Source organism: Lepidochelys kempii, chromosome 11 (assembly GCF_965140285.1).
Source record: "Lepidochelys kempii isolate rLepKem1 chromosome 11, rLepKem1.hap1, whole genome shotgun sequence".
In the NCBI taxonomy this organism is placed as follows: domain Eukaryota; kingdom Metazoa; phylum Chordata; order Testudines; family Cheloniidae; genus Lepidochelys; species Lepidochelys kempii.
Window position 1 is genome coordinate 40,362,640 of NC_136390.1, and position 25,025 is coordinate 40,387,664.

Consider the following 25,025-nt stretch of genomic DNA (forward strand, 5'->3'; position numbering starts at 1 on the left):
CTCAACAGACTAGATTATGGCTTTATATATTACTTGTTATATTTCAGGTATTCCTAAGTACTTTACTAAGTACTGTTGCAGGATCCAATCTTGGGAGTTATAAGCATTTCTGTTCTCATTGTCCTCAGTGGGAATAAAGGGAACTCAGCATTACCCAGGTTTGGGCCCTTGCATACTGGTAATATAGGGTCTGCACTCTGTAAATGGAGCAGCCACCACGTACCCCATAATAACTCACATGCTGCAATCTAGTCAAGACACCTCTCACACTTCAAGTTTACACCAGCAATCTGTGTATTACAAGTTTTTTGAAGCAGGGAGTGTATTTTGTTATTTTACACCATATACTGATTATCAGATGACTGCACTATACATATACTTATACACCACTCACCCCCCAGCACAGTCAGCAGTCATCAAATAATCCATATATACGTAATATATGAATATATACGTAAAACAAATCTATTTTAAAGTAAATATAAATAGGGTGGAAAGACGAATATGAATGATTATGATAGTTATAAATTACCCTGTAGCATTGTATAAGTCTGAAAGTTGATAGAGAATATCGATTTCCAGCGGTGTCACTTGTCCAAATTTGATTGCAGCCTGGGAAAACTCCTCTGGATTTAAGAGGAAGGGGAAAATAAGGTAAATGATCCTGAATCATTTATCACATTTTCACTTTAAATAGAATGAAATGAGCCAGAATTAGTACCACATCTATTTCAGAACAGCAGCTTCAATCACAGAGTAAATCTGATCTTTCAACTCTTACTTATGCAAGTAGTCCCCATTGAAATCTATAGCAATTCTCCTATCAGCAAAGTCCATAGATCAGATCCAGTATTTGGGGCTCTACTGTAAAAGCAGACAATGGTTCATCCATAAATTATACCAATCAGCATTAAAACTAGCACAATCATTTCACTGTTCCTTCCTCCCCTAGCTCTCATTGTTCCCAGGTTTGGATAAGTGCCTATCCACACTACAAATACAATTTGTAACACATCCATGACACTCCTCTGATCAGTTACAGAAAACATGGTTTAGTAGTATCTATAAAACAAGTTTTTCACAAGATAATCATGTGAGCCACGTTTGTGCATTCACATTTACCAAAATAGTTAGGTAGTGATGTATCAGTACAACCTGGAGAATCTGGACAGGTGTCCCATCCTACCATCCAAAGACAGACGGTGCCCAGAGCATATGAACATAGAGCAGCACACATGGGGTATTGCACTCTTAGATGTCTAACTTCATGAGAACTGGAAGGAAAAGGGGTGGGGCCAACCCAGAAGATATAGTTAGTGGGTCCCATCCACAGATGGGAAATAGCTACGTTATGAAATGGTTACAGAAAGCCAATCAATCCAGGCCAGTGGCAAGGTTGAATCACAGTTAACTTGCACGCTTGCTAACAGTATTAGCCTTATTGTATGTGTGGAAACAAATTATATTTAGCGCACACCATGCCATTAAACGGTTACAAACTCCGCTAAAATTGTGTGGAAAGAGCTACAGTAGCACACAGGAACAGCCAACAGGACACAGAGAGTTTCTGATTAAGTATTTTTGTTATTGTTAAAGCATACCCATTCTGCCATAGTTGCCATATTCCCCAGACTTTTCTACGCTCCATGTAAACACTTATCACTACCATAAGAAGGTCCACATTGCAGTGGTATCCCCAGGATATCAGAACCAGTCAAGGCTCTTGTCAGAACCCTGACAACTCTTCTCCTTAAAGAGCCAGCTAGAACCCTCTGCTGGCCTGTGAAGTCTGGAGTTGAGCAGGAGACGCACATTCAGAATCAAACTTGAAATATTTGCATAGCTGTGCTAAACCTCCATATTACTAGATTTACTAGTCTTAATCCATATACAGTATAAAAAAGACACACTTTATAGATCTGAAAATTAATAAAATATAGTAAATTTATTTTACCTTTTGTGACCTCAATATCTTTCCTTGTAGCTGCTATAATACTGTATATCTTTCGAACGAGTTCCATGTTATTCAGCAGGGCATTAAAAGCATTGAAATAGGAGAAGCTGACCTGATGTGAAATAGTTCCACCTGCTACCTTAAAAACATAAATAAAAAAAAAAGATAAAAGACAGATCCTGATTTGTGGTTAGGATTCAGCTGATAGCCTTAAACCCACTGACAACCCAAGGGAGCTTTACTGTAAATTAACATCCATCTGGACATGCAAGAAAAGATTAAGATATATTTCCATCGTAGTAGTTGTATCCTGTTTTTTTAGTGATACCAGTGAGGGGGTCATTATTACATAGAAAGGGTACTATGGTTTTTGATGCAATAAAAATCATCAGGAAACAACTGTAGAATTACTGTTAAACTTTTTTGTAGAATGCGTTGTTCTAGATTTTTCCAACAGTGAAATTTGCGTATGTTTTATTTTAGGTAATTTATAGCAATAGTTAACAGTGTTAACAATTAACCTTAGAAGTTGAAATTAACACAAATCCTTACTTTCCAAACTAAGACACCTCCCCCATCCAGCAAAATACTTAAGTGTATAAATAGTCCCCATTGACTTCAATGGGACTTCAATGGGACTTCTCATGTATTTAAGATTAATCACATGCTTAATTTGTTTGCTGGACTGGGGACTTGTCTATAAAGAGCAGTGAGCCAAAAGATGGGCAAATTCTGACTCACATGAATAGTCCTATTACAGTAAATAGGACTACTCACATGAGTACGAATTTGCAGGATCTGGACCACATTTCATGTCACTAGTTATAATACTGTTTACATTGCAAATTTCAGCTCAAATGTTTTATTTACTGTGACAGAGTATACAAACCCCATACAAGGTGGAAAGTGGTTAATGAGAACCTGTGGGCGCAATTAGCCCCATCCTGCTTCACTTGCAAGAAGTGCCAAGCCTGGAGGAACTTAAAAGGGGAAACATTCCATGCAGGGGCTGACTGGGAAGAGAAGAAGGCCTCTTGAAGGAAGGCCTGATTAGGACCAGGGCCTACCCCAGAACTGACTGAAAAAAAGGCCTGGCCAGAGCCAAAAAATAACAAGACACAGTTAGACCTGAGTCTCCCTAGGGGTATGTAGGCCTGGCAAGGGACTCATATATGTTGTCTGTACCCAGAGCTATGGATTTTTTCCTTTTGGGATCTGTGAAGGAGTGCACCCAGGAAGGAGCTGGTGAAAAGGCCTAGAAGCAGGCCACAGTAGGAAGCAGTGGATACAAATAGGCAGACCTTAGCTGTTTATTACAAGGTCCCTGGGCTGAAACCTGGAGTTCAGGGAGCACCTGGGTTCCCCTACTAACAAAAGTAGTGGGGAGGCCCCTGGATATAAGGGCTGGAAAGCCTGTAGCTGGGATGAAAACCCAACATAAAGTCACTGGGCGACAGCCATACGGGATTATGTTTACCCCAAAAGAGGTGGGACCATACAGAGGTCCCTGGCTGGAGGGCCAAGTCATGAGAACAGCAGACCACTGCACAGAAGGCATCTAATGAGAAGACACTACTATGAAATGCCAAGCCATAAGAACGTGCACCTATGGTGACTCACCTCACTGACTCTTACAAAAAGGAAAATACTCAGCTATTCATGACAAACAATCTTGCTTTCAGTAATGCAGAATAACTTGTACTTTATCATCATTATTAGGGCTGTCAAGCAATTACAAATAATTAACCATGATTAATCGCGCAATTAAAAAATTAATTGTGATTAATCGTACTGTTAAAACAATAATAGAATACCATTTATTTGGTATTCTGGTGACACTGTAAATAAGAAGAGGACAGCATTATCTCCTATAAATGTAAACACACTTGTTTGTCTTAGTGATTGGCTGAACAAGAAGTAGGACTGAGTGGACTTCTAGGCTCTGAAGTTTGCATTGTTTTGTTTTTGAGTGCAGTTATGTAACAACGAAAAAATCTACATGTGAAAGTTGCACTTTCACAACAAAGATTGCACTGCACTACTTTTATGAGGTGAATTGAAAAATACTATTTCTTTTGTTTATCATGTTTACAATGCAAATATTTATAATAAAAATAATATACACTTGATTTCAATTACAACACAGAATACGAATATGAAAATGTAGAAAAACATCCAAAATATTTAATAAATTTCAATTGGTATTCTATTGTTTAACAGTGTGATCAAAACTGTGATTAATCGCAATTAATATATTTTTAGTTAATCACGTGAGTTAATTGTGATTAATCGACGGCCCTAATCAGTATTACTTCTATAAAAACACTATATTGCATAAAAACCCTATGTGAGCAATGAATGGTACTGCATTGTCAGTATTGCTAATGAAGAGGAAGATAAGGCGTGTGTTAAGAATTTTAGATATATATCAATTAAATTACAAACTCTCACTTGAATAGCACTTATATTTAAGACATTATTTTCTTTACACTTACTGAAACTAGATTTTCTTCCACAAACGGACTTAGCATATGCGAACGAATGGTAGCCATGATGTCACTAAAGTCCAGTCCAGTAATCATACCAGTTTTGTTTTTGTCTTTCAGTGCAAAGGCTTGTCTTGCATGTTCTGACTGTAGCTCCTGAAATACGAATTAGAAACATCACATTAGGAATATGAGTCTGTACACCCACTGTGCATGGAACTCCCACTGTCTTCATCCGCCTGCCTAAGAGTGTGCATGCAAATGTTATACTCTATATAAAAATACAACAGTAGTTTTAGTAAAAGCGCTCAACAAACTGATTCATCCCAAAAAACTCCAATCCAAAATGGAAGCCAAAAAGTCTTCCCACCACTCCTACCCATTCATCTTTGCTGTCACAAGAAAATCAAAGGAGAACAATTAGAGTTTGAAATGTCATCAAATCTGGGCTTTGGTGAACTGAAGCACAAAGGACTGTTCACATTTCGAACCCAATGCCCCGCCTGCAGCCTGCTCAATGTTAAACCAGGGAGCTGTTAGCCAATGCTCCTCCAATGATGTGTTATGCAGTACATAAAAGGTTGTTACAAGTAGGAGAGAGAAAAATTATTGTTCTTAACCTCTCAAGATAGGACAAAAAGCAATGGGCTTAAATTGCAGCAAGGTCAGTTTAGGTTGGAAATTAAGAAAAACTTCCTAACTATCAGGACAGTTAAGCACTGGAATAAATTTCGTAGGAGGGTTGTGGAATCTCCATAATTGGAGATTTTAAGAGCAGGTTAGACAAACACTTGTCAGGGATGGTCTAGATAATACTTAGTCCTGCCATGAGTTCAGGGGACTGGACTAGATCACCTCTTAAGACCTCTTCCATGAGGAGAGTGCTGATCTCTCAGGTATTCAGGACTGAACACAATTAGGGTTTTATAGGTTAAAATTATCACCTTGAATTGTCCTGAAAATAAACTGGAGGCCTGTGAAGATTCCAGAATACAAGTTTAGCATGCTCCCTGAGAGAAACATCTCTTTACAAGTGGGTCACTGCATTTTATACCATCTAATGTTTACAAATGAATTTAAAAAGAGTAGCCTCATATAAAGCACATTGCAGCAATCTAATCCCAAAGTGACAAAAGCATGGATCACTCTAGTGAGACCCATATAAAAAAAACTGCATCCTTCTAGCCATGCATAATAATAAAGCACACACTCAACTCCCATTATTCCTAGAGGTCTAGAAGCAGCTGGGAATCCAAAATATTCCCAGGTTATTAACCAGAGTAACAAAAGGCATGCAAAATTTTCCAGCTGATACCCACTGAACTAAATATTCTGGTTAGTTTCCCCAACCTACCAGTACTACCTCAGTCTTGTCTAGATTGAGCTGCAACCAGCTTGCCCTCATCCAGACTCTGATCTCAGCACAACACAGACTAAGCCAGCTGAATGCAGTAGCAGGTCTGATAATTTGCATGGGCTTGCCCTGGCACTTCTAGGCTTGGCAGTTCATAGCCCTGGCACCTCTGGGATTGCTGCATCAGTTATGAATGTAAAAAAATTGCTTAAGCCATGACACCTTTCATTACAAATTAAGCACTGGACAGAACCCTGCTGTATCCCATAAGAGAGCTTCCTTGGGGCTGCCCAGGATACTGCTCTGGGTTATCTCAACAAAAATTGCCACTCAGGATATGTGAACAGTGTATTGTTGCCCAAAACCCTTATCATCCACATTCAAAGCCCTAAAGCCACATCTAGGGATGTACTGAACCCCAGCTCACATGTTTGTGTAAGGGTATACTGAGCTGTGACCCACCACTCCCTTACCACCTACTGTACAGTGTGGGCGCAGCAGAGGTATCTGGGCTTGAGTTTAGATGACACTCCACCGCCACTCCCACAATTCCTTGTACCACTATCTTCTGCATACCTCCCACAATTTTACTGCATTTCTTCCATACACACCATGGACTTTAGAACCTATCTAACCAAACTCTTTATTTTGTAGAATGCCCTCAGTATCTATATCCTAAACTATCATTACAAGCCATATAACCAATCTAATTCAACACCCTGTACTTTCCTGCAATTATTTCCAAAAACAAAGCAATTTAATTTCACAGGCCAGCCGAGGAATTACGTCAATTATGAAATTTTAATTTTCTTTAGGCCTAAAAGCCAGAAACCACAACAAAAATATAATATGAGTTGATCATTTCAAATTATATAGAATTCAATTACCTACATACATTTGCAAAATCTTTTCCCCTTAATTACAATGCACAGCTGTCCACGTTCTCCTTCTTTCCTTTTCTCTTAGCTGACAACTCCTTCTTCCCCTCTAATGTGAAATATGGTTCTGGGAGTGAATACTTTTAAAGTCCTCTCCCCACAGGATTCTTCAGCAAACCTTTGAAAGGAAGACTTCTGGCTTACTGCAAGTTTGGCACAAGGGTCTTAAACTTCTGAGGTGCAGTAGTGTATATTATGGGGAAATGTAATAGGAAAAACTTTATGAAGCTAAATGAAAAATTAATCAATACAACAAAGTATCAAGGGAAGCTATGGAGTAACAGCCAGTGGAGATATTCAGGTTCCAATCCTTTTCCCATTGAAATCAGTTTTGCCACTGAACTCCAAGGGAGCAGGACCAGACACCCACACTCATCAGTGAGGGGATGTTTTAGAAACAAAATTAATCCTGCCCTCCAACAGGGTGGTGGACCAAAGTCTAATGCACTGTATGTGATCTTATTATATAATCTGTATGGTACAGTGATAGTTTAGCTCTGTTCTGATTAGTCTATCTGGACAACAAATTTCTCACCACCATATAATAAAACTAATTTATAATGGCCTTAATACAGCACAAATGACAGAGCTGACGGCCAATTATGCACAGAAAGAAAAATAAATAACTGACCTGCAGAAACTGTGTAAACTCCGAGTAGGTAAGGTTCTTCTTTCTGTTATGTCCAAAATGCAGTCGAATAAACTCACAATCCCAATTAAAAGGGATTTGATGATGAATAATGGTCTGTCCAAAAATTTCTTTGACATTTTCTTGGGAGGGGAAAAAAAGCAAATGAGTTGTAGAATAAAATAATTCACCCCTGCCTAAATGTTCCTGGTAGAAAATAAGAAGTTTTATAAGGCCATTTAGAAAGTGTTGTAGTCTGGTCACTTTAGAATAATTTCTAAGTTATATATTCAGAGCCACGTGCAAGAACACATTTACTACAGAATTTAATACCCAAAATTGTACATTACTATGTAAAGCCATGGAATTAATAATTTCATATTTAAATTTAATTAAGAAGCAATTTCTCTTGTAGCACTATAAATAGTTGCTATTTTGTACTCTGATACAGAAATCAATAGTAAGTCCCCATTTCTGCAAGGAGTCAAATTAAGCCTTTTATCAAAAACATGAATACCTGCATCACTGTCTAATGCAATATTTGTCATACTAAGTATGGTTTGATTGAAACTTGATTATTACATTCACACTAGCCTGAATATGTCTATTGAAGATAGGCATAAGAAATGCCACCTAAAGCATATCATTAGCTCAGCAGAAAGCACCTTATTAAAAGCTTCTGATAGTGTCATAAAATATGGCCCTGACACAGAAATCAAACCCTATAAAACATGATTGGTAGTCTCAGTTATTAAAATGTTTTAAGGTAAGTGAAATTAAAGATGTCACCTTTTAAATGAAGTAGAGAGGGAAAAAAACACATTTTAGGGTATGGAATTATATTGTGTGTACTGTACAACCAATCAACCTATAGCATATACAAAGCCCGATACAGAAAAATTAGATGGGGTGTTATGTGCATACAAGTCTGGTATGTGTATGCAAATGGCCAATGGGACACAACTGGACATTTGTTCACACAAATTGGACACATGCAAACTAGACCAGCACATAATTTTCTAAATTCAGCTCAAAAATTTTAAATCAATTCTAAATTTCCTTGTGAAACTAAACTAATTTAAAAGCCCACCACAGAGCTTAAGTTAAAAGAGAAATGCTAAAATATTTTCTTTAAGACAGGACTCTTTTCTGTTAACAACTTAGCTAGCATATTTAACAATGTTTGAGTTTACATTTATCAATAGTACTAGAGGACTCTTATCCTATGAGCAGTTATCTACTCTGTTTCTAAGTGGAAATTCACAGATGTGGACTGCAATATCTTCCGTCCATTTTTCCATCAGACTCTTTCTTTGATGGAAATCTGTTCCCTTCTTTACATTAAGTGATCAGTTGGTTTGTTCATGTTTTAAAGTATATGCTTTTCAGTTCTATAGCTGCCTTCTTTACATGAATCAATGCTACTCCATGATTGTAGAGGCTTTATTGGTTCAGTGTATGAGAAATCATTGTGAGAAGGAAAGAAAGAGGGACGAATGGAAATCTATGGAAGGGGTCAGAGTTCCAGATCAATTCACTAATGTACAAGATTGGGTTTTTGGTTATATCATTTGCCTCACATTATAGTTGCAAGGGAGGTTTCAAAAGTATGGTCATACTCTGGTGACTGTGAATGAAGTGATGTCCACCAGCATATTTGTCACACTGTCCCATGCTCTAATTTTTCTCTTTACTCTGTTCTATCACAGCAGGTGCAGGAACTTATATTTCTACGTTCAAGCTGACAGAGTATTTATAACAACAGAAATTGATAAAATCGGCTAATGTTAAGGTACGTGTACTCCTTTTATTTCCCGAGACAGATGTCAGCAAATTATCAAGATAAACTGCAAGTAGTTCATATCTGATAGAACCATTCAAATAAGAAAGAGATCAGATAGCAATTCGCTAAACTTAAAAAAAAAATTGTAAAAAACACCATTTTATTACAATCTGATAGAAGTTTTTCATCGTCCCCATCAATCCATGCTGCTTATTTACTGAAGTCTCTTCCCAGTCTTTGCTAATCTTTCTGTGGTAGAATTACCTTTTGCTGGACAGATACTCTCCTCCAAGGCAGATATCAATGTAGCTCCATGATGCAGCTTGGATGTGGGCTGCCACACAAATGACATGGCCAGAGCACAGCCCTGTGATGCATCCAATCTACCATCAGCCCCAGAAGTTATAATCCTAAAGTCACATACAAATCCATAGCTCCAGCATTCCAGTGCACTACCTCCAAATTAAAGGCAAGTGCTTAGACAAAATGTTTACATGACTGCCACAGAAATTTTCCACCTGACCATTTAAAGCAAATTATAGCTGTATCTGAACAGCATTTCTTTGAAGGCTTTGCACACCAGATTTTGTCCAATCACCTTCAAATATTTTGAAGATAGGGCCAAAGTCAGCACCTGTGAGGCGCAGTAAATTTTCTCCAAAAGAAGATCCTTTTCAGACAACATTCAATTTCAAGGGAAGAGGCTAAATACCAATCTGAGTTCCAGGCACGCAGATACAAAGATGAGGAGCATGGCATAAGAACCCAAACAGAACACAGGTGCAAATGAGCTCAATCATCATCCCCCTAACCCACCCACCCACAAGGGGGGAAGAGACTGTTACCGCAGAATCGTAACAGTGCTACTCAATCCTTTTGATCTGAGCTATAGTGCTGAAAGTATTCTATTTATATATTTGTTTTACTTTTATATACTGTACTGTATTTTTTTAAACTGTGAACAAATATGAATATCAGCTGCAACCAGGAATAACGTAAATTGCTCCATGTAGCTCTAACATTGCACCTACATCATGACAATCTCCAACAGCCCTTATCTTTTAATCTTGGCTTTCCACTGAGCAGAGGGCTAAACAAGCTGAATTGTACAGCAATTTAGGATAGAATGGAAGTTAGCACATTCTAGTTATGGCTAAGGCCACTGGAAATGCACACAATGGAAATTCTATGTTGCATCACCAATTTAGGATCAGCCTGCAGATTTTTGGCATTTCAAATGTTTTCGGCAGAATGTAAACTTCAGGACTCAGACTATGCTATTGCTCATACATTAAAAAAAGGAAAGGCAGCAGCCCTCACCAACAATTTAACACGAGGGTAAGCACAGAGGCAAAACTGGCAGTTGGACATCTTGGCCCTTGGATAATGACAGGTTTCAGAGTAGCAGCCGTGTTAGTCTGTATCCGCAAAAAGAAAATGAGTACTTGTGGCACCTTAGAGACTAACAAATTTATTTGAGCATAAGCTTTCGTGAGCTACAGCTGCATCCGATGAAGTGAGCTGTAGCTCACAAAAGCTTATGCTCAAATAAATTTGTTAGTCTCTAAGGTGTCACAAGTACTCATTTTTTCTGGCCCTTGGGTGATAGCTACTATAAGATGTCTTACACAAAATGCTTGTACTTTAAATTGAAAAACACTTAAAATGAATTACATTTCATCAAAAATTGAAGACATTTCCTTGGAACAAGGAGAAGGGAGTCATTCTGTAAGATGTCCATGAGATGGGGTTATCAACTTTGTCTCAACTTTTCTGGATACATTGGATAGTGCACAGAATCAAAGCAGCCTTTTAAGTGATCCTGGCTGGGAACCCTGGGTTCTGAGTTCTCTCTTCTCTTTCTAAACTCTCCCAAAATTTAAGATCTGGGAGTATTAAAGCTTGTAACTGAGCCTGAAACTTTAGGCTCACTGTAAGTACAAGTTCATCACTTTAGATAGGCAATGCTTATAGTTTGTGAGGCCTCCAATACAGCCCATGCAAAAACCACAGTTGAGATTTCATAGAAGTTCTACACTCTGCCAGCCTGCATAGCAGAGTTTGTAACTCCCTATCATCTCTCATGAAGCAAAAGGTCACACTAAAGTTACAGGCAAAATCCATTCCACAGATAAGCTATATGAGCATAAGCACGTCAATGTTGGGGCAGGGGGGTTAAGTGAGATTTTATCTGTGTATCCAGGTTCTTTTATGGTCCCCATCACTAAAAGTCTAAACACTAATGTAAGCAATGCACTTCTAAAGTGTTGCTATGATCTTTTGCTATTTCTGCAAAAAGCTAATTTCATTCACTTCCACCTTCAGGATACAAAACAAAAATCAAAACAAAAACCTGCTGTTATTTGCAAATAACATAAAAACATAAAAAACAGAAGACTGTCTGAAAAGCTCCCTGGGGATGTTGCGCAAGTGGTGTGTTAGGGAATAACAGAGGAAGGAATCCAATGGTATATCTACACAGCAACTGGGAGGCGGCTTCCCAGTTCAGGTAGACAGCCATGCACGACCATGCTAAAAATAGCTGTACGGCTTCAGCAGCATGAGCAAGCCACCCCAGCTGCTGCCATTGCTGCCTGTGGCCACACTGTTATTTTTAGTATAATCACTCAGGAGCAGCTAGCACGCGTCTATCTACCCGTTCTGGGAAGCACCCTCCCATCTACTGTATAGCCATACCCCAAGTGTAGCAAGTGCAGCAGTACGCCTGCTAGTGCTGAGGTGGGAGAGTGGGAAGAGGATGATGTATGGGGTGAATAAAAAGGAACTAAAATGAATGGAAATATATTTCTATTCCTATTTAAAAGGTCAGGACCATCATTAATAGTGGCCAAAGTACAAAGGTAATGAATTAATCATTTTTGTGCAAATAAACACGTACAAGTCACTGCTTCCTGCGCTGCTGAGCTCTTGTTCTGTAAATTAACACTGTCCCTGGACTTTAAACTATTTACTATTAAAACTGAATGGGTGCCTCTCACATATCGATAACAGATTATGTTGAGTGGTTCTAGTTGTGAGATTGGAGAGGAGAAAGGGTAGTGGGATAGAAGATTAAACAGAAAAACCATGTGGAAGGACCAAAGAAAGGAAGGGTGCCATTTCTAATTTCACAGGAACTCCTGGAATTATCATAAATAACTAAAATGCATTGATGCATACATCATGTTCCCATATTCACTGCATGTACCTATGATACCACGTTAAACAAAAACCAACCTCAGGTAAGGTAATAAATGTACACTAAGTTTAACATGAAGGTGTGTTGTATTTAAAGTTTGGGGTTTTTTTATCCAATCTCATGAATTAGTTTTAGAGCCTGACTCATGATTTTTGAGCGTTGGGGGTTGGCAAAATAGGAAGTAAACAGTTAGACTGAAAGGCTTCAGAGTAACAGCCGTGTTAGTCTGTATTCGCGAAAAGAAAAGGAGTACTTGTGGCACCTTCGAGACTAACCAATTTGTTTGAGCATAAGCTTTCGTGAGCTACAGCTCACTTCATCAGATGCATACTGTGGAAAATACAGAAGATGTTCTTATACATACAAACCATGAAAAAATGGGTGTTTACCACTACTGAAGTGTTTTCAACTACCTCTCACTCACTCTTCCTCAGCCCCTCCCCATCCTCCAACACTCTCAAAACCGCTACTGTTTCTCGATTTTAAGGAAGATTTAACCCTCTCTTTCCCAAGGAGTAATGTGTTACATTTGTTGGAGTAAATTTACTGGTTTAAAATTAGAAATTTGTTAATAATCCCATCCATCTATAATAGTATAGACAGAGCTTTTGTAAATGCTTTCTTAAGAGATTAGGAGATAGTCTTTTTTTTGCTCTGAGCAACAATATTTAAATGCCTTGCATTAGTCAGCGTTCAAGTATCCAAATACCTTCCAACTTGCTCCAAAAGAATTTGAAAACTGAACACAGGGAAATCATGAACAGGAAAACTGTAAAACAATATACAGTTTCGTTATTTTATCTGTTCTTCTGCTCTTCAGAGCTACAAGGTTTTAAGTTAGCTCAGGTATTTAATTAAAAATCAGTCTCTGAAACATTCCATGAGAATGGCTGTCCTTCTAGCCTCTGCATGAGAAGGTGCAAAATTGGAAGAAAGTGCTTGGACTTGTACACACCAGTTAAGTGACACAATCCAGATCAGTTTAAAGTTTACCCAGTTGACAGTTCAAGAAGAATCCTTTCATTTCCAGTCAAATACCTACTTCTAGAGAAATTTTAAGCAGTCTTGGCAATCCCTGGTTCCAGTCACTTTTACCCCACAAGATGGGGATTATCTGCTTAGCATCAAGCAAAGGCACAGCTCTTTGAGTTATCTCAGAAAACAGAGCTGAAAAGCAAAAACTACCCAATACGAACATTTGCTCTAACCCAATTTCAGTTCAACTAAAAATGTATAGAAAAAAAATCTGTAAATTCTCTCAGCTTTGTAGCATTTGTTTTATATCTTATTTTAAATACTTCTTTCAAGTTAAGAAGGTTTATCATCAATGAAGTAGACAGTTACTTACCTTCATCAATGAAGGTTTAAAAAAATAATCAGGGTCTTAGAATTACCTGATTAGGAAAAGTCCTGACTTGAAAGTATTCTAAAGGTGAACTGTGATTTCACAAATCCTTAGCATGTTTATTATTAAGGGATGCTAAATCCCTTTCTCAAAAATTGTTTTCTTTCTATTACAGCCAAGATTGAAACGGGAATGAATGGTTTAAATGAGGTTGAAAGAACGAGGAGTACTTGTGGCACCTTAGAGACAAACGAATTTATTTGAACACAGTGGGCTTTAGTCCACGAAAGCTTATGCTCAAATAAATTTGTTAGTCTCGAGGTGCCACAAGTACTCCTCGTTCTTTCTGCTGATACAGACTAACACGGCTACCACTCTGAAACCTGTTAAATGAAGTTGTTACTTGTTCAACTAGGTATTGACTGCTAACCATTCCACCCCCCTTTTCTTTTATTTCAATAAACTTTAGATTTTAGATAATTCTCAGTAATGTATAATCTCACATATGTTATCCACTGATAATGGATCAATCTTTCTGACAAAAAGTTTCCATATAAATATAAAGTTGTTAACCTTGACCTCTATGAGATTTTAGGTGTTTCTGTGTAAAAGCTTTACACATAATTTAACAAACAAGTTACTCATTGGGAGTAGAATATAAACATTTTATAAAGAGCTAGTAAGAGTAGAAAAGTGACAGAAAGAGGGCTAAAAAACCAGCAAGAAGCCAAGATGGCCACATTTGTCATGGGTATATATGCAGGGTCAAGCCTAAGGGGAAGAAAAAAAAATCAGAGTGAAGGAAACTACTTGTTGTGTGTTTGAAATGTAACCACAGTTCCAGATCTACAACTGTCTATCAATCGTGCGCGCTAGTTGGCTAGCTCTATTCCATTTCGGTATAATTTCTAATAATTCTCTACATTAAAAATATTTATACATACGGGACATGATATACATGCACAGAACCTTGTACACTACACAGATTAATATACACAATATGCCACTATTAAGTGTGTGTATTTTAAGTCAAGCAATGGGTAATACCTTTGTTTATTCGCACTGATTGGCTAAGGTCAAAAATTACAAATCGAAGAAAACTGGCCTTCTCCCCTCACCCCACAAGGAGTAAATATCTTGTAAGATTCTTTGAAGCAAAGATCCAAAATGGAAATATCACACTTCACCATGATCTCATCTCGTGAGGTCTTTGGAGAGTTTCCTAATTTCACATAACTGAAATTGTCTCCTGCACTCATATGAAGCTAACCTACTGTCTGATACATATGTAATGGGGCGGGGGGGGGAGCCCAGAAATAAACCAATACAGAGGCATCTCCTTAACTCACAAAAGTGATCTGAGACCAATTGCTGATTAGCAAATGTCAGTATTTCATATGAAATTATATTGTGCTTTATATTTCCCCCAAACTCTACACACTTATAATAACCCTGTGAAGGTGGTTATGTATGCCATTTTGCATGTAGGAAAATTGCCAAGCAAGAAGCAACAGGAAGTCAGGGGTACCGCACCACAAAACATATATTATAAAGAAATTAAAACATTTCACAGTACGCCACTAACTATAAAATATACAAGTAATTGCCCTATGGCATATTTTGTAAAACTAATGAACTGGGGATAGTAGTATAAAACTTCCCTACAGCACTCTGATATTAAAAGGAATATCAACTTAAAAATCACAATTCTATCTGAAAGATTGGTTTTAGTTGTATTTTTACAACTAACCTTATAATAATTGAAAGAGGACAAATTTGTATCTATTTTTAGAGATTGCCTTGTGCATTTGACACCACTTTGTGTTTAGTCAGTTTCCCTTGTTTTGTGATCCTCTAATACAGCCACAGAAGAGGGAAAACACAATTTAACAGTAGGAAGCTCTGACCATAAAACCACCAAAATCAGCACAGAGGGACACAAGGGCATATGTACTCCGTGACATTACTTTTAACTCATTTTTTGAACCAGCTGTTTCAACTTGACTATGTTCATGTACATTTGTGAGAAATCGGGGCATCATCACTTTTTTGGTGAGAATTAATGTAATGGATTGCTTTGTCAGTTTGACTGCTAGCTAGTACCTGAATTTACTGTTTCTTTTTATAAAGTTCTTACATATTATTTCTCTTTAGGATGTGGCAGCCCCTGAGTGCTTAATATTTTGCCCTGTTTGTTAATCATGTCACTGTATACGAGTAATGATTCAAGCAATACTATATATATTTTTTCAGAAAAAGGCTCGTGCATGATTTGAGTTTCACCACTACCTCAAAAATTGGTGCAAAAATTTTCAGAAATTGCTGGTACAGACAGTAAGTGGCTACAAATCCAAGCATAAATTGCATTATCTTTATTGAAAGCTTTATTCTTTTGGATAAAATTAACATTTCGCACTCCATGTATTAAAATTCTCAGCATTAAATGTTTTCTAATCTAAATATACATTTTAGCTTAACATTAAATAACAAATCTACAATTTATTATAATCAGTAAGCTTTTATCTATTCAGTAACATGGTAAAATGAAACTCTTTCACCTACAGAATCCTGTTCAGTTCAGTTCTTACTCAGTGATAAAAATTAGACTGTAACAATAAAAGTCTAAAAGCCAAATTCCACTCTTACTTACATGGGTTCAGCTCAGGAGTTGTACCCATATAAGATAGAGTAGAATTTGTCCTTAAAACAGGAAAATTAAATTGGGATTTCTAAAACATGAATTAGAACATCTTCATTTCTACCTGCAACCCCTATTATCTTCTCAATAAATGTAGTAACAGTTCTCCAAAGGTGGTACCTGGAGATCCTGAACTTCTTAAAAAAATCCCTTCAGGAATGAAGGAATTAGTACCCATGGTTCACTATGTTACAGGACAGTCCTGCACAAGCAAGTTTTACACCACCTATTTTGGGAATGTGTAAGAGTCAATGATTCAACAAAGTATAGTAATTACATTTTTGGATTTCTTACGCTTGTGTTCTAACCAACACTTTGAAAAAATGAAAACAAATTTTACCTATAGATACCCTTTTAGGAAATCAGTACTGTATGTGCAGAACTATACGTATTTCCGGTTAGATTTCCAGGGAGTCTTGGCCATTCTTGCTATCGATACTATTGACCTTAATCTGTTAAAATGCTTTCTGAGAGTATTCTTACCAAATGTCACTTCTCCATTGCCACTCTTGTCAAACAACTGAAAAGCAACAATGAACATTGCATCTGGAGTACACAAAACTGACTCAAATGCCAAAAATTCTTGATAGGAGATCAACCTACAAAGGAAAAACAGAAGTTAAAGGCTTTAAAAGATATTCACAAGGGCCATAAAGGTTGGGGTTTGATAATTTGGAAGGCTTCACAATCCAGTGATTAAGAACAGGTGACAAGAAAACGGATTCTATGTTAAAAATGGGAACAAATGTGCTGTGTCGCCTTAGGGAAGTCACAACCCCTGTGACTCAGTTTCCAATTGCATTCAGATCTGTGGACACAACTCTCAGTGTGAGCCTAGTATTTAATACTTCATAATTATTTTTCAAGTGCTGTTCTACTTGGATTTACAAAGTGTGAAGTAACAAAGCATTTCTGCTGAAATGAAATTTGGAGGGTTGCCACTGCTAATATACATGCTGTACCAGAAAAAGTTGGATTTTTTATGAACCAACATACAGATAAAAATGAGATTTTCCTCGCAAAATGCAGAATATAAACAAACCTTGAAATTCTTTTAAGAACACTGAAATAATACACTACTCTTCAAATTAAGCAAGCAAAACGCGTATAACTGCTACAGTTCTGAATTTCAGATTAGCAGGTGTCTAGAAAAATAGTTACAGTATAACACGAAGCCCATTTTATTCACATTCCATCATTAATTTCTTTATCTACTTTATTTTAACATCAATTAGGTATTTTTTTATTTCATTGTAATCTCCAAAATAAGTTTAAACCACAAAAATGAACTGCATCTATAGCAATAAAGAAACATGCATAACATTTTTGCAGATTGTCAAGGTAAGAAGTCTCAAAAAAATATTTATTGATCTCAATTTACAAAATATAGCCTTCCAGTACTCTCAGTGCTGAAGGATGAACTCAGTTCATAGCAGTTATTTTGCACTGGGACTGTTCATGTCTGAAGACCCCAGTTGAACAGATGCATATTTTATGAAACAGTTTAATGGATTAGGCCATAGTAGCCATTAGTTCATCTAGCCCTTATACACACACTAACCAAAATATAGATCCTTATAACAAGATCCTTTACTTTCCATATTCCCACTGAACTAGACTCTAGAAACATTATGGGCCACTAAACAGGAAAATTCTCAACTTTGACATTTCTATCATAGACCACCAGTCTAACAATTTACAAAAATGAGTTTCTTCCACAAGGTGATGATTTTGGAAAAGGAGCCCTCTACCAAGAAAGCCAAACACTGCTGCTGCTGAGTTCAATCCCAGAAAAATGACAAACGTATCAAACTAAAGGACAGAACAACTATTTTTACAAAAACCTTTCTAAGGTGCACCTAAAGCAAACAGGTACCCAAATACTCCATCTTTTTCCAGAACGGTCATAAACTTTTTGGTTATTCTTGACCATTTTTTCTAGGATTGTTAATCCTTCTTGAGTTACTTAAAACTTGAGAACTTAATTTTTAGGGGCAGACTAGTTAATGGTTATTCAGAAGACCTTGGTTCTATTCCCAGGTTTTGCAATTGATCTGCAGTGTGACTATGGGTAGTCGCTTCAGTTCTGTGTGTGTGTACACAAAAGGTACATTAATACCTACCTAAACATTGTAAAGCAATTTTAGATCCTCTGAAAAGCGTAATGTATTATTACAATTTAGTTGTAGACTAAAGTAATTAATAATGTTATAAATGAAACTACCTCTAGAAATAATACAGTTATCTAAGACTGAAATTTGGTATAAGATGCTAAGACTCACAATGAAGGCTACAAAAGACTATGCTTCTGGAAAAAAAATTCAGGGATAAACCTGATGATGTTACCATATAGGGACAGAATAAATCTTTCACATGAGAAAATCCTGACTAGAGATAAATATAGATCTGAAGATTCCAGAAGGCGCAGTTTCAGACAACTGAGTGTCCAAATATTTTGTATTCCAGATCACACAATAATAGTTCCCCATCACATCATCAGTTATTTGCATATAATGCATAGTCATTTTATTTTTAATTGTACAACTAAAACTTCACATTTAAGTTGCAATTCACATCATCCTATTTTTCTAATAACTTCTACTTTTGAACAAAAAGTTATTTATAACACCAAGTTACTATTTCAAACATCCCTCACAAGCAAATATGATATAGAATCATATCCTTATTTTTTCTGTTCCCTGTTCACATTTATTTCTAGATTAATTTTGTGTTCTTAACTGTGAGGAAATAACGCTTTGACACAAAGCATGCAGCAGTCTGGTGCTCTGTGAATTGTCTCACATAATTCTGAAAATGGAACTCCATCTTAGCCTAGGGAAATCCTATTTTAGTTATGCGTTTTCCTGAACTGAGACTACTGATCAGATTAAACAGTATTCTGCATCTGAATCAGAACTAGAAACTAGGACAAAACCAAATGCATTTTCATTTGTGACTCTCTTAGGATCTGAACCCACGACTCCTAAATAAATCCAACTCTGAGTTCCTATCTCCCACCAATTTTGGACGATAGCAACAAGAGAAAAGAAACACTTTTCTAGACCCAGTCAACTAAGAATTAATTGCTTAAATTGTGAGTGGAAGAGAAAGAGGTATTAAAGAAAGCATTAAAAAAGAAAGTTAAAATGCCTACTAGTAAATTTGAAAAAAGATTAGTTTTATGCAATCAAGATTATTTTAATCACATTTTTCTATCCTGTTAAATAATCTAAAATAGATTTTAGAGATACACCTCTACCCCGATATAATGCGGTCCTCGGGAGCCAAAAAATCTTACCCCCTTATAGATGAAATCGCGTTATAAACTTGCTTTGATCCACCGGAGTGCGCAGCCCCGCCCCCCCGGAGCGCTGCTTTACATCCTTTACATGTTATATCCGAATTCGTGTTATATTGGGTCCCGTTATATCGGGGTAAAGGTGTAATTTTTGCCCTCTAATATGCAGCATGCTTCACTCTGTAATTTGTAAAAATTAACCAGTGAGCTCTTTTTCCAAGGTGTAGATTGTCATATTCTGGAGAGCAGGCTCAAGCCTCATAAAAATGAAACCGTAAGTGAATAGAAAATTAGAGAATACTGCATTAATTTGTAAATACCAATCAAGATATAAACCATATTTTACTAGTCCTATTCATATTTTGAGAATGTTTTGATATGAAAGCTCTCAACTACAAAAACCCAAACACTAGTGAAGGTGGAATAAGAAGATGTTATAAGTACTTGCTCTTCTGAATTTTAAGCAGCAGATTTCATGATCAGTAGATGTAAACTACATTTATTGCATCAAGTGGTGGAGGTTTTGCTTTTTCACAATAGGCATATAAGGCTGGAAATATTGGCCGTTACTCATGGAGGGTGCTAAAATTACCATTAGCCAATGAGCAAAGAAATGCTCAAAAACTGAGAAGGCAAGCTAAATCTGGACAAGTTAATGCTCAAATACCTTGGCTGCCTTCCAACCTCTTCTGTCTCTGTAAAAATCCAAACTCTGGATAGTAAGTTACACATTATTTCATCATATTTTATCACCTGCATGAATACACTGATCTCGCTCTGAACAATAGTGTCCAAACAAAAAGCTACACACAAAACAGAAAGTGGTAGAAAACCAGCAATTTCTCAGTCGGAGGGTCTGCTATAAGAAGTGAAAGACACTCTTGACTCCTAACTGTACAAAAAGTCCTTTTATAAAACCACTCTTCAAATAAACACACTTCTAAAAGATGACCAACAGCTGCGGGAGAAAGCAAAATATTACAGATTTGCTTGTTTACTGATCATGATTTCAAAAAGATACGTATATTCAGCCATATTGCTGGTGATGCATCCCATCACATCCATATGTTAGAGACAGTAATGTAACTTTTTTGGGTTATCAAATACCTCCTAAAAGTCCAAGGAGAAACGTTGCAACCTTATTTAACAAACATTATGTAACTATATAACAGAGTAAATTCTATCTTTGCTATTTAACACAAATTATATGCATTTCATAGAACGATAATTTTAGTTATCAAGTGAAGATACCAAACCTTCTTGATCAGGGTGCTTGAAATATAAAATAAAATGTTCTAAAATACTACAATAAAGGAAAACAAAAGCCATCTGAATACCATCCAGGGTCAGATTTACACTTACAGAACCAAGGAAAATAAGAGGCTTTCAATTTCAAATAAATGAAATTTATCTATGAAAAACAGATTGTATTCTATTTTAATAGCAGCCTTCCATCTCTTCTCTACCAAATGCCCACTCCTCTCTGATGGTATTTTTGACCTCTGCTCTGATGCTTCTTAACCTCTTGGCTCCACTTTAACAACATCTATGCTTCTTGCTACAATACAATGCCAAACCGGAATGCCTACATGCAGCAATGGAAAAGAGCAAGAAGGCAAGGCTACTTTGGAACAGAGTCGGTTAAAAAAATAACATACATCTTAAGACTGGGCATTTTGTAAAATAGTTTCAGAGAGCAATTTATAAACAAGGACTACTGTTCATAAGCAATGATTAAAAAACTGTGCAGTATAACCTTATCTTGATTAGGTTATACTTTTCTTCCTAAATAAAAAGTGTTTGGTGTCTCTCTTGCCAAGAGGTTCTCAGTGGTTTGATCTGTATGTGAATCGTGGCAGTGAGGTATTATAAAGACCACACACTACAGAACATGCATGACATCTTTTTTTATTTTTCCAAGCTGTGTTTAATTATGGATACTGAAGACCAGGGGGTGGGCAAACTTTTTGGCCCAAGGGCCACATCTGGGAATAGAAATTGCATGGTGGGCCATGAATGCTCACAAAATTGGAGTTGGGGTGCAGGAGGGGGTGAGGGCTCTGGGGTGGGACCAAAAATGAGGAGTTCAGGGTGCAGGAGGGTCCTCTGGGATGGGGTTGGGGTGCGGGAATGGGGGGGAAGGCTCTGGCTGGGGGTGCGGGCTCAGGGGTGGGGCTGGGGATGAGGGGATTGGGGTGCAGGAGGGTGCTCTGGACTGGAATCAAGGGATTCGGAAGACGGGAAGGGGATCAGGGCTGGGGCAGGGGCTTGGAGCATGGGGAAGGGCTCTGGGCAGCACTTAACTCAAGTGGCTCCCAGAAGCAGCGGCATGTCCCTCTCCGGCTCCTACACAGAGGCATGGCCAGGTGGCTCTGCACGCTGCCCCGTCCATTGGTTCCCAGCCAATGGGAGCTGCAGGGGCTGCACTTGGGGTGGGGAAAGCATACAGAGTGGAGGCCCCTGGTTGCCCCTACACATAGGAACCAGAAGGGGGCCATGCCGCTGCTTCCGGGAGCCACGTGGAGTGGCCCCCGACCTGCTCCCCGGCTGGAGCGGGGCAAGTCCCAGACCCTGCTCCCCAGCGGGAGCTCGAGGGCCGGATTAAAATGGCTGGCAGGCCAGATGTGGCCTGTGGGCCATAGTTTGCCCACCCCGATAAAGACTCTACAGTTGCTGATCATGGACCTGAATAAATTGAGAATGAACTTCTTCAAGGCAATCATGAAAAAATGGGTGTACTTATTTTAACCAAAAATGTAGCCATTCTGTTAGGCATACACAATGGCCTCTGGCTAAACCCCACATTAATAACCTAAATACTATGTTAACCCCTCAGTTAAAGCACCTTAAAAATTGTTATACTCTATATTCTCACTAATCTGAAACAAAATTATCTACTGAATTTGAGAAAAATCTCATTATTTAGGTAAACAAACAAGCTCATACAGCTCAACACAAATAGTAAGGTATTGTTTTAGAAGGCAATAAAGTAACCAGAAGACATATTAAATCATTTGCCAATTATACGCTTTTAAAGGAAAGCAAAGTTCTCACCCATCCTTTGTTTGATCTGCTACTCCCGCCAACAGTTGCACTGTTTTAGGATTATAATTTGGGTCTGTGTATAGTCCTAGGTATCTCTGTACAAAATCTCCTGGTGTCATGTAATGCTCTCCATCTTTCTCAACAGTGGCATACTAAAGAAAAAGAGAGAAAACAAAATAACATAATTTGGATGATTAGGTTAGCAGCTACTGAATTGATACGATATTTTCTGTCTTATTATCTATCCCTTTCTTAATGATTCCCAACATTCTGTTTGCTTTGTTGACTGCTACTGCACATTGAGTGGATATTTTCAGAGAATGATCCACAATGACTCCAACATCTCTTTCTTGAGTGTTAACAGCTAATTTAGACCCCATCATTTTGTATGTATAGTTGAGATGATGTTTTCCAAAGTGCATTACTTTGCATTTATCAACAAAATTTCATCTGCCATTTTGTTGCCCAGTCACCCAGTGTTGTGAGATCCCTTTGTAACTCTGCGCAGTCTGCTTTGGACTTAACTATTTTGAATAGTTTCGTATCATCTGCAAATTTTGCCACCTCACTGTTTACCCATTTTTCAGGGCACATTAACAAACTTGACATTATCCCTTTAATTATTATAATTCTAGAACTTCTTGAAGAAAAAAAGGAGAGGAAATGCCTGGTTTTAGGACTACAGTAACCTGAGGCAGAGCATACCTAGTCTAGTCTCATCCCATCTCCTTGCAAAGGCAGGATGTAGAGCCTACCGCTATTCCTACAGAAGCATTAGATATTAAAAAGTGATACTACATTTGCTCATAATATAACAGTTTTCAGACTTTTGGGTATTTGTGACCGGGGTCATAGTGGGGAGCTTGCTATGGTCACTCAATTAGGGTGAACTGCAAAGAATGGGGCAGCCAAACCCCAAAAAGCTGCTGGATATTCCAATACTTAGATTCACCAAACCAGCTTCTTTATTACCTTATTGGTTACTGAGAAGTCCAAACAACACAGTTCCCTTAAAATGATCCAGCCTCAGGCCTCCATCCACGGACCCACGTCAAATATGATGAATATTTCTGTAAATCTTATTTCATCATTTGAAAGAAAAAGTTCTACCAGTCCCAAAGGATCAGACACATTACCTCCCAGGTTAATGAATGTTTCAGATTCTACCCAAATGCACACTACAGCCAATTCTTATTAACTAAACTAAAATTTATTTAAAAAACAAGAGAGAGAAACATACAGTAAAAAGATTAATATACATACAGACATGAGTTCAATTCTTGAGGTTCAGATTCGTAGTAGAGATGGTGAGCTTTGTAGTTGCAAAGAGTTCCTTTAGAATTCAGTTCATAGGTCATACTCCAATGTACAAATATCATATTCAGGGAGTACTAGAATAACTGGGATCTCAGTGTTGCGACTCAAACATCCCCTAATGAAGCATAAGCAGATCCAAGATGACAGAATCACGACCCAAGGATCTTTTATAAAATTTCATGTCTTTTGACAAGTTGGAATTCCTCAGAGAATAAAAGGTAATTAGGATGACTTTGAAGGAGGTCCATCACGGGTACTTAGCTATACAAATTAATGTAAGGCCACTTGCTTGTTCCTCCACCATTCACAGTACATTTCAAAGAGAGATGAATACTGAGATATCCCATGTTACAATTCATTTACATGATAGGATGTTCTTTTGACCTCTGAATTATCAGAATACAGCATAGACAGGGACTATTAATTACATTGTCCACCCTACTTATACATATGTAAATACACAAACATTAGCTCCTTACATGTCTTTTGAGGGTTATTTATTTTTCAGGATGTTTAACCCTTTCTAGCTATGCATCACACCCCCAACGTTAGTCTGGTGTGGAAGGGCGAAATTAGAGCTCCTGGGTACACCTTAAGGATCTTCCAACATTGATATGAGCTGTGTTTACATTGAATTTTTTGTAAGGCCAAAGTATTGATGCTTGCTTTGGCCCCAGCCAAAAACTTAGCCCATACTTTGTGAAACACTTTAATGGATATGTTAATTTAACACATAGACCAAACCCTGGAATCACTAATGTTCTTCAGAGAGCACTTACTCTGGTATTCAGCCCTGAAGGCTGTGAGGTGTTGTACCCCAGTTTCCCTTTGTGCACAGCAGTTCAAGCTTGTCGTGGTTTTTCTGCTGTGGAAAGTTTTAGAAATATACCTATGCATTAGCTGTGAAGCCTCAACATTATAAGGCTTTTTAAACACAAAGTGTGTTCTTGTTGAACCAAACAGCATAATCATAAAGGTTT

At 37.6% G+C, this 25,025-nt stretch overlaps 1 protein-coding gene across 4 annotated transcripts in view; it reads right to left on the reverse strand.

Moving 5' to 3' along the window:
• The window catches only part of SLC25A12 (solute carrier family 25 member 12), a 73,274-nt gene that overhangs the window by 37,996 nt on the left and 10,253 nt on the right, over positions 1-25,025 (reverse strand). For 3 of the 4 annotated variants that reach the window (XM_073305822.2, XM_073305823.2, XM_073305820.2), the window contains exons 3-8: positions 22,738-22,880; positions 16,869-16,984; positions 7,364-7,503; positions 4,450-4,596; positions 1,955-2,093; positions 533-626 (exon numbers count right to left, since the gene is read on the reverse strand). In XM_073305822.2, the coding sequence (XP_073161923.1) occupies positions 533-626; positions 1,955-2,093; positions 4,450-4,596; positions 7,364-7,503; positions 16,869-16,984; positions 22,738-22,880 (779 nt within the window). Of the gene's footprint in view, positions 1-532; positions 627-1,954; positions 2,094-4,449; positions 4,597-7,363; positions 7,504-16,868; positions 16,985-22,737; positions 22,881-23,991; positions 24,161-25,025 lie in introns of all 4 variants that reach the window. The other variant, XM_073305821.2, reaches the window with a different exon arrangement.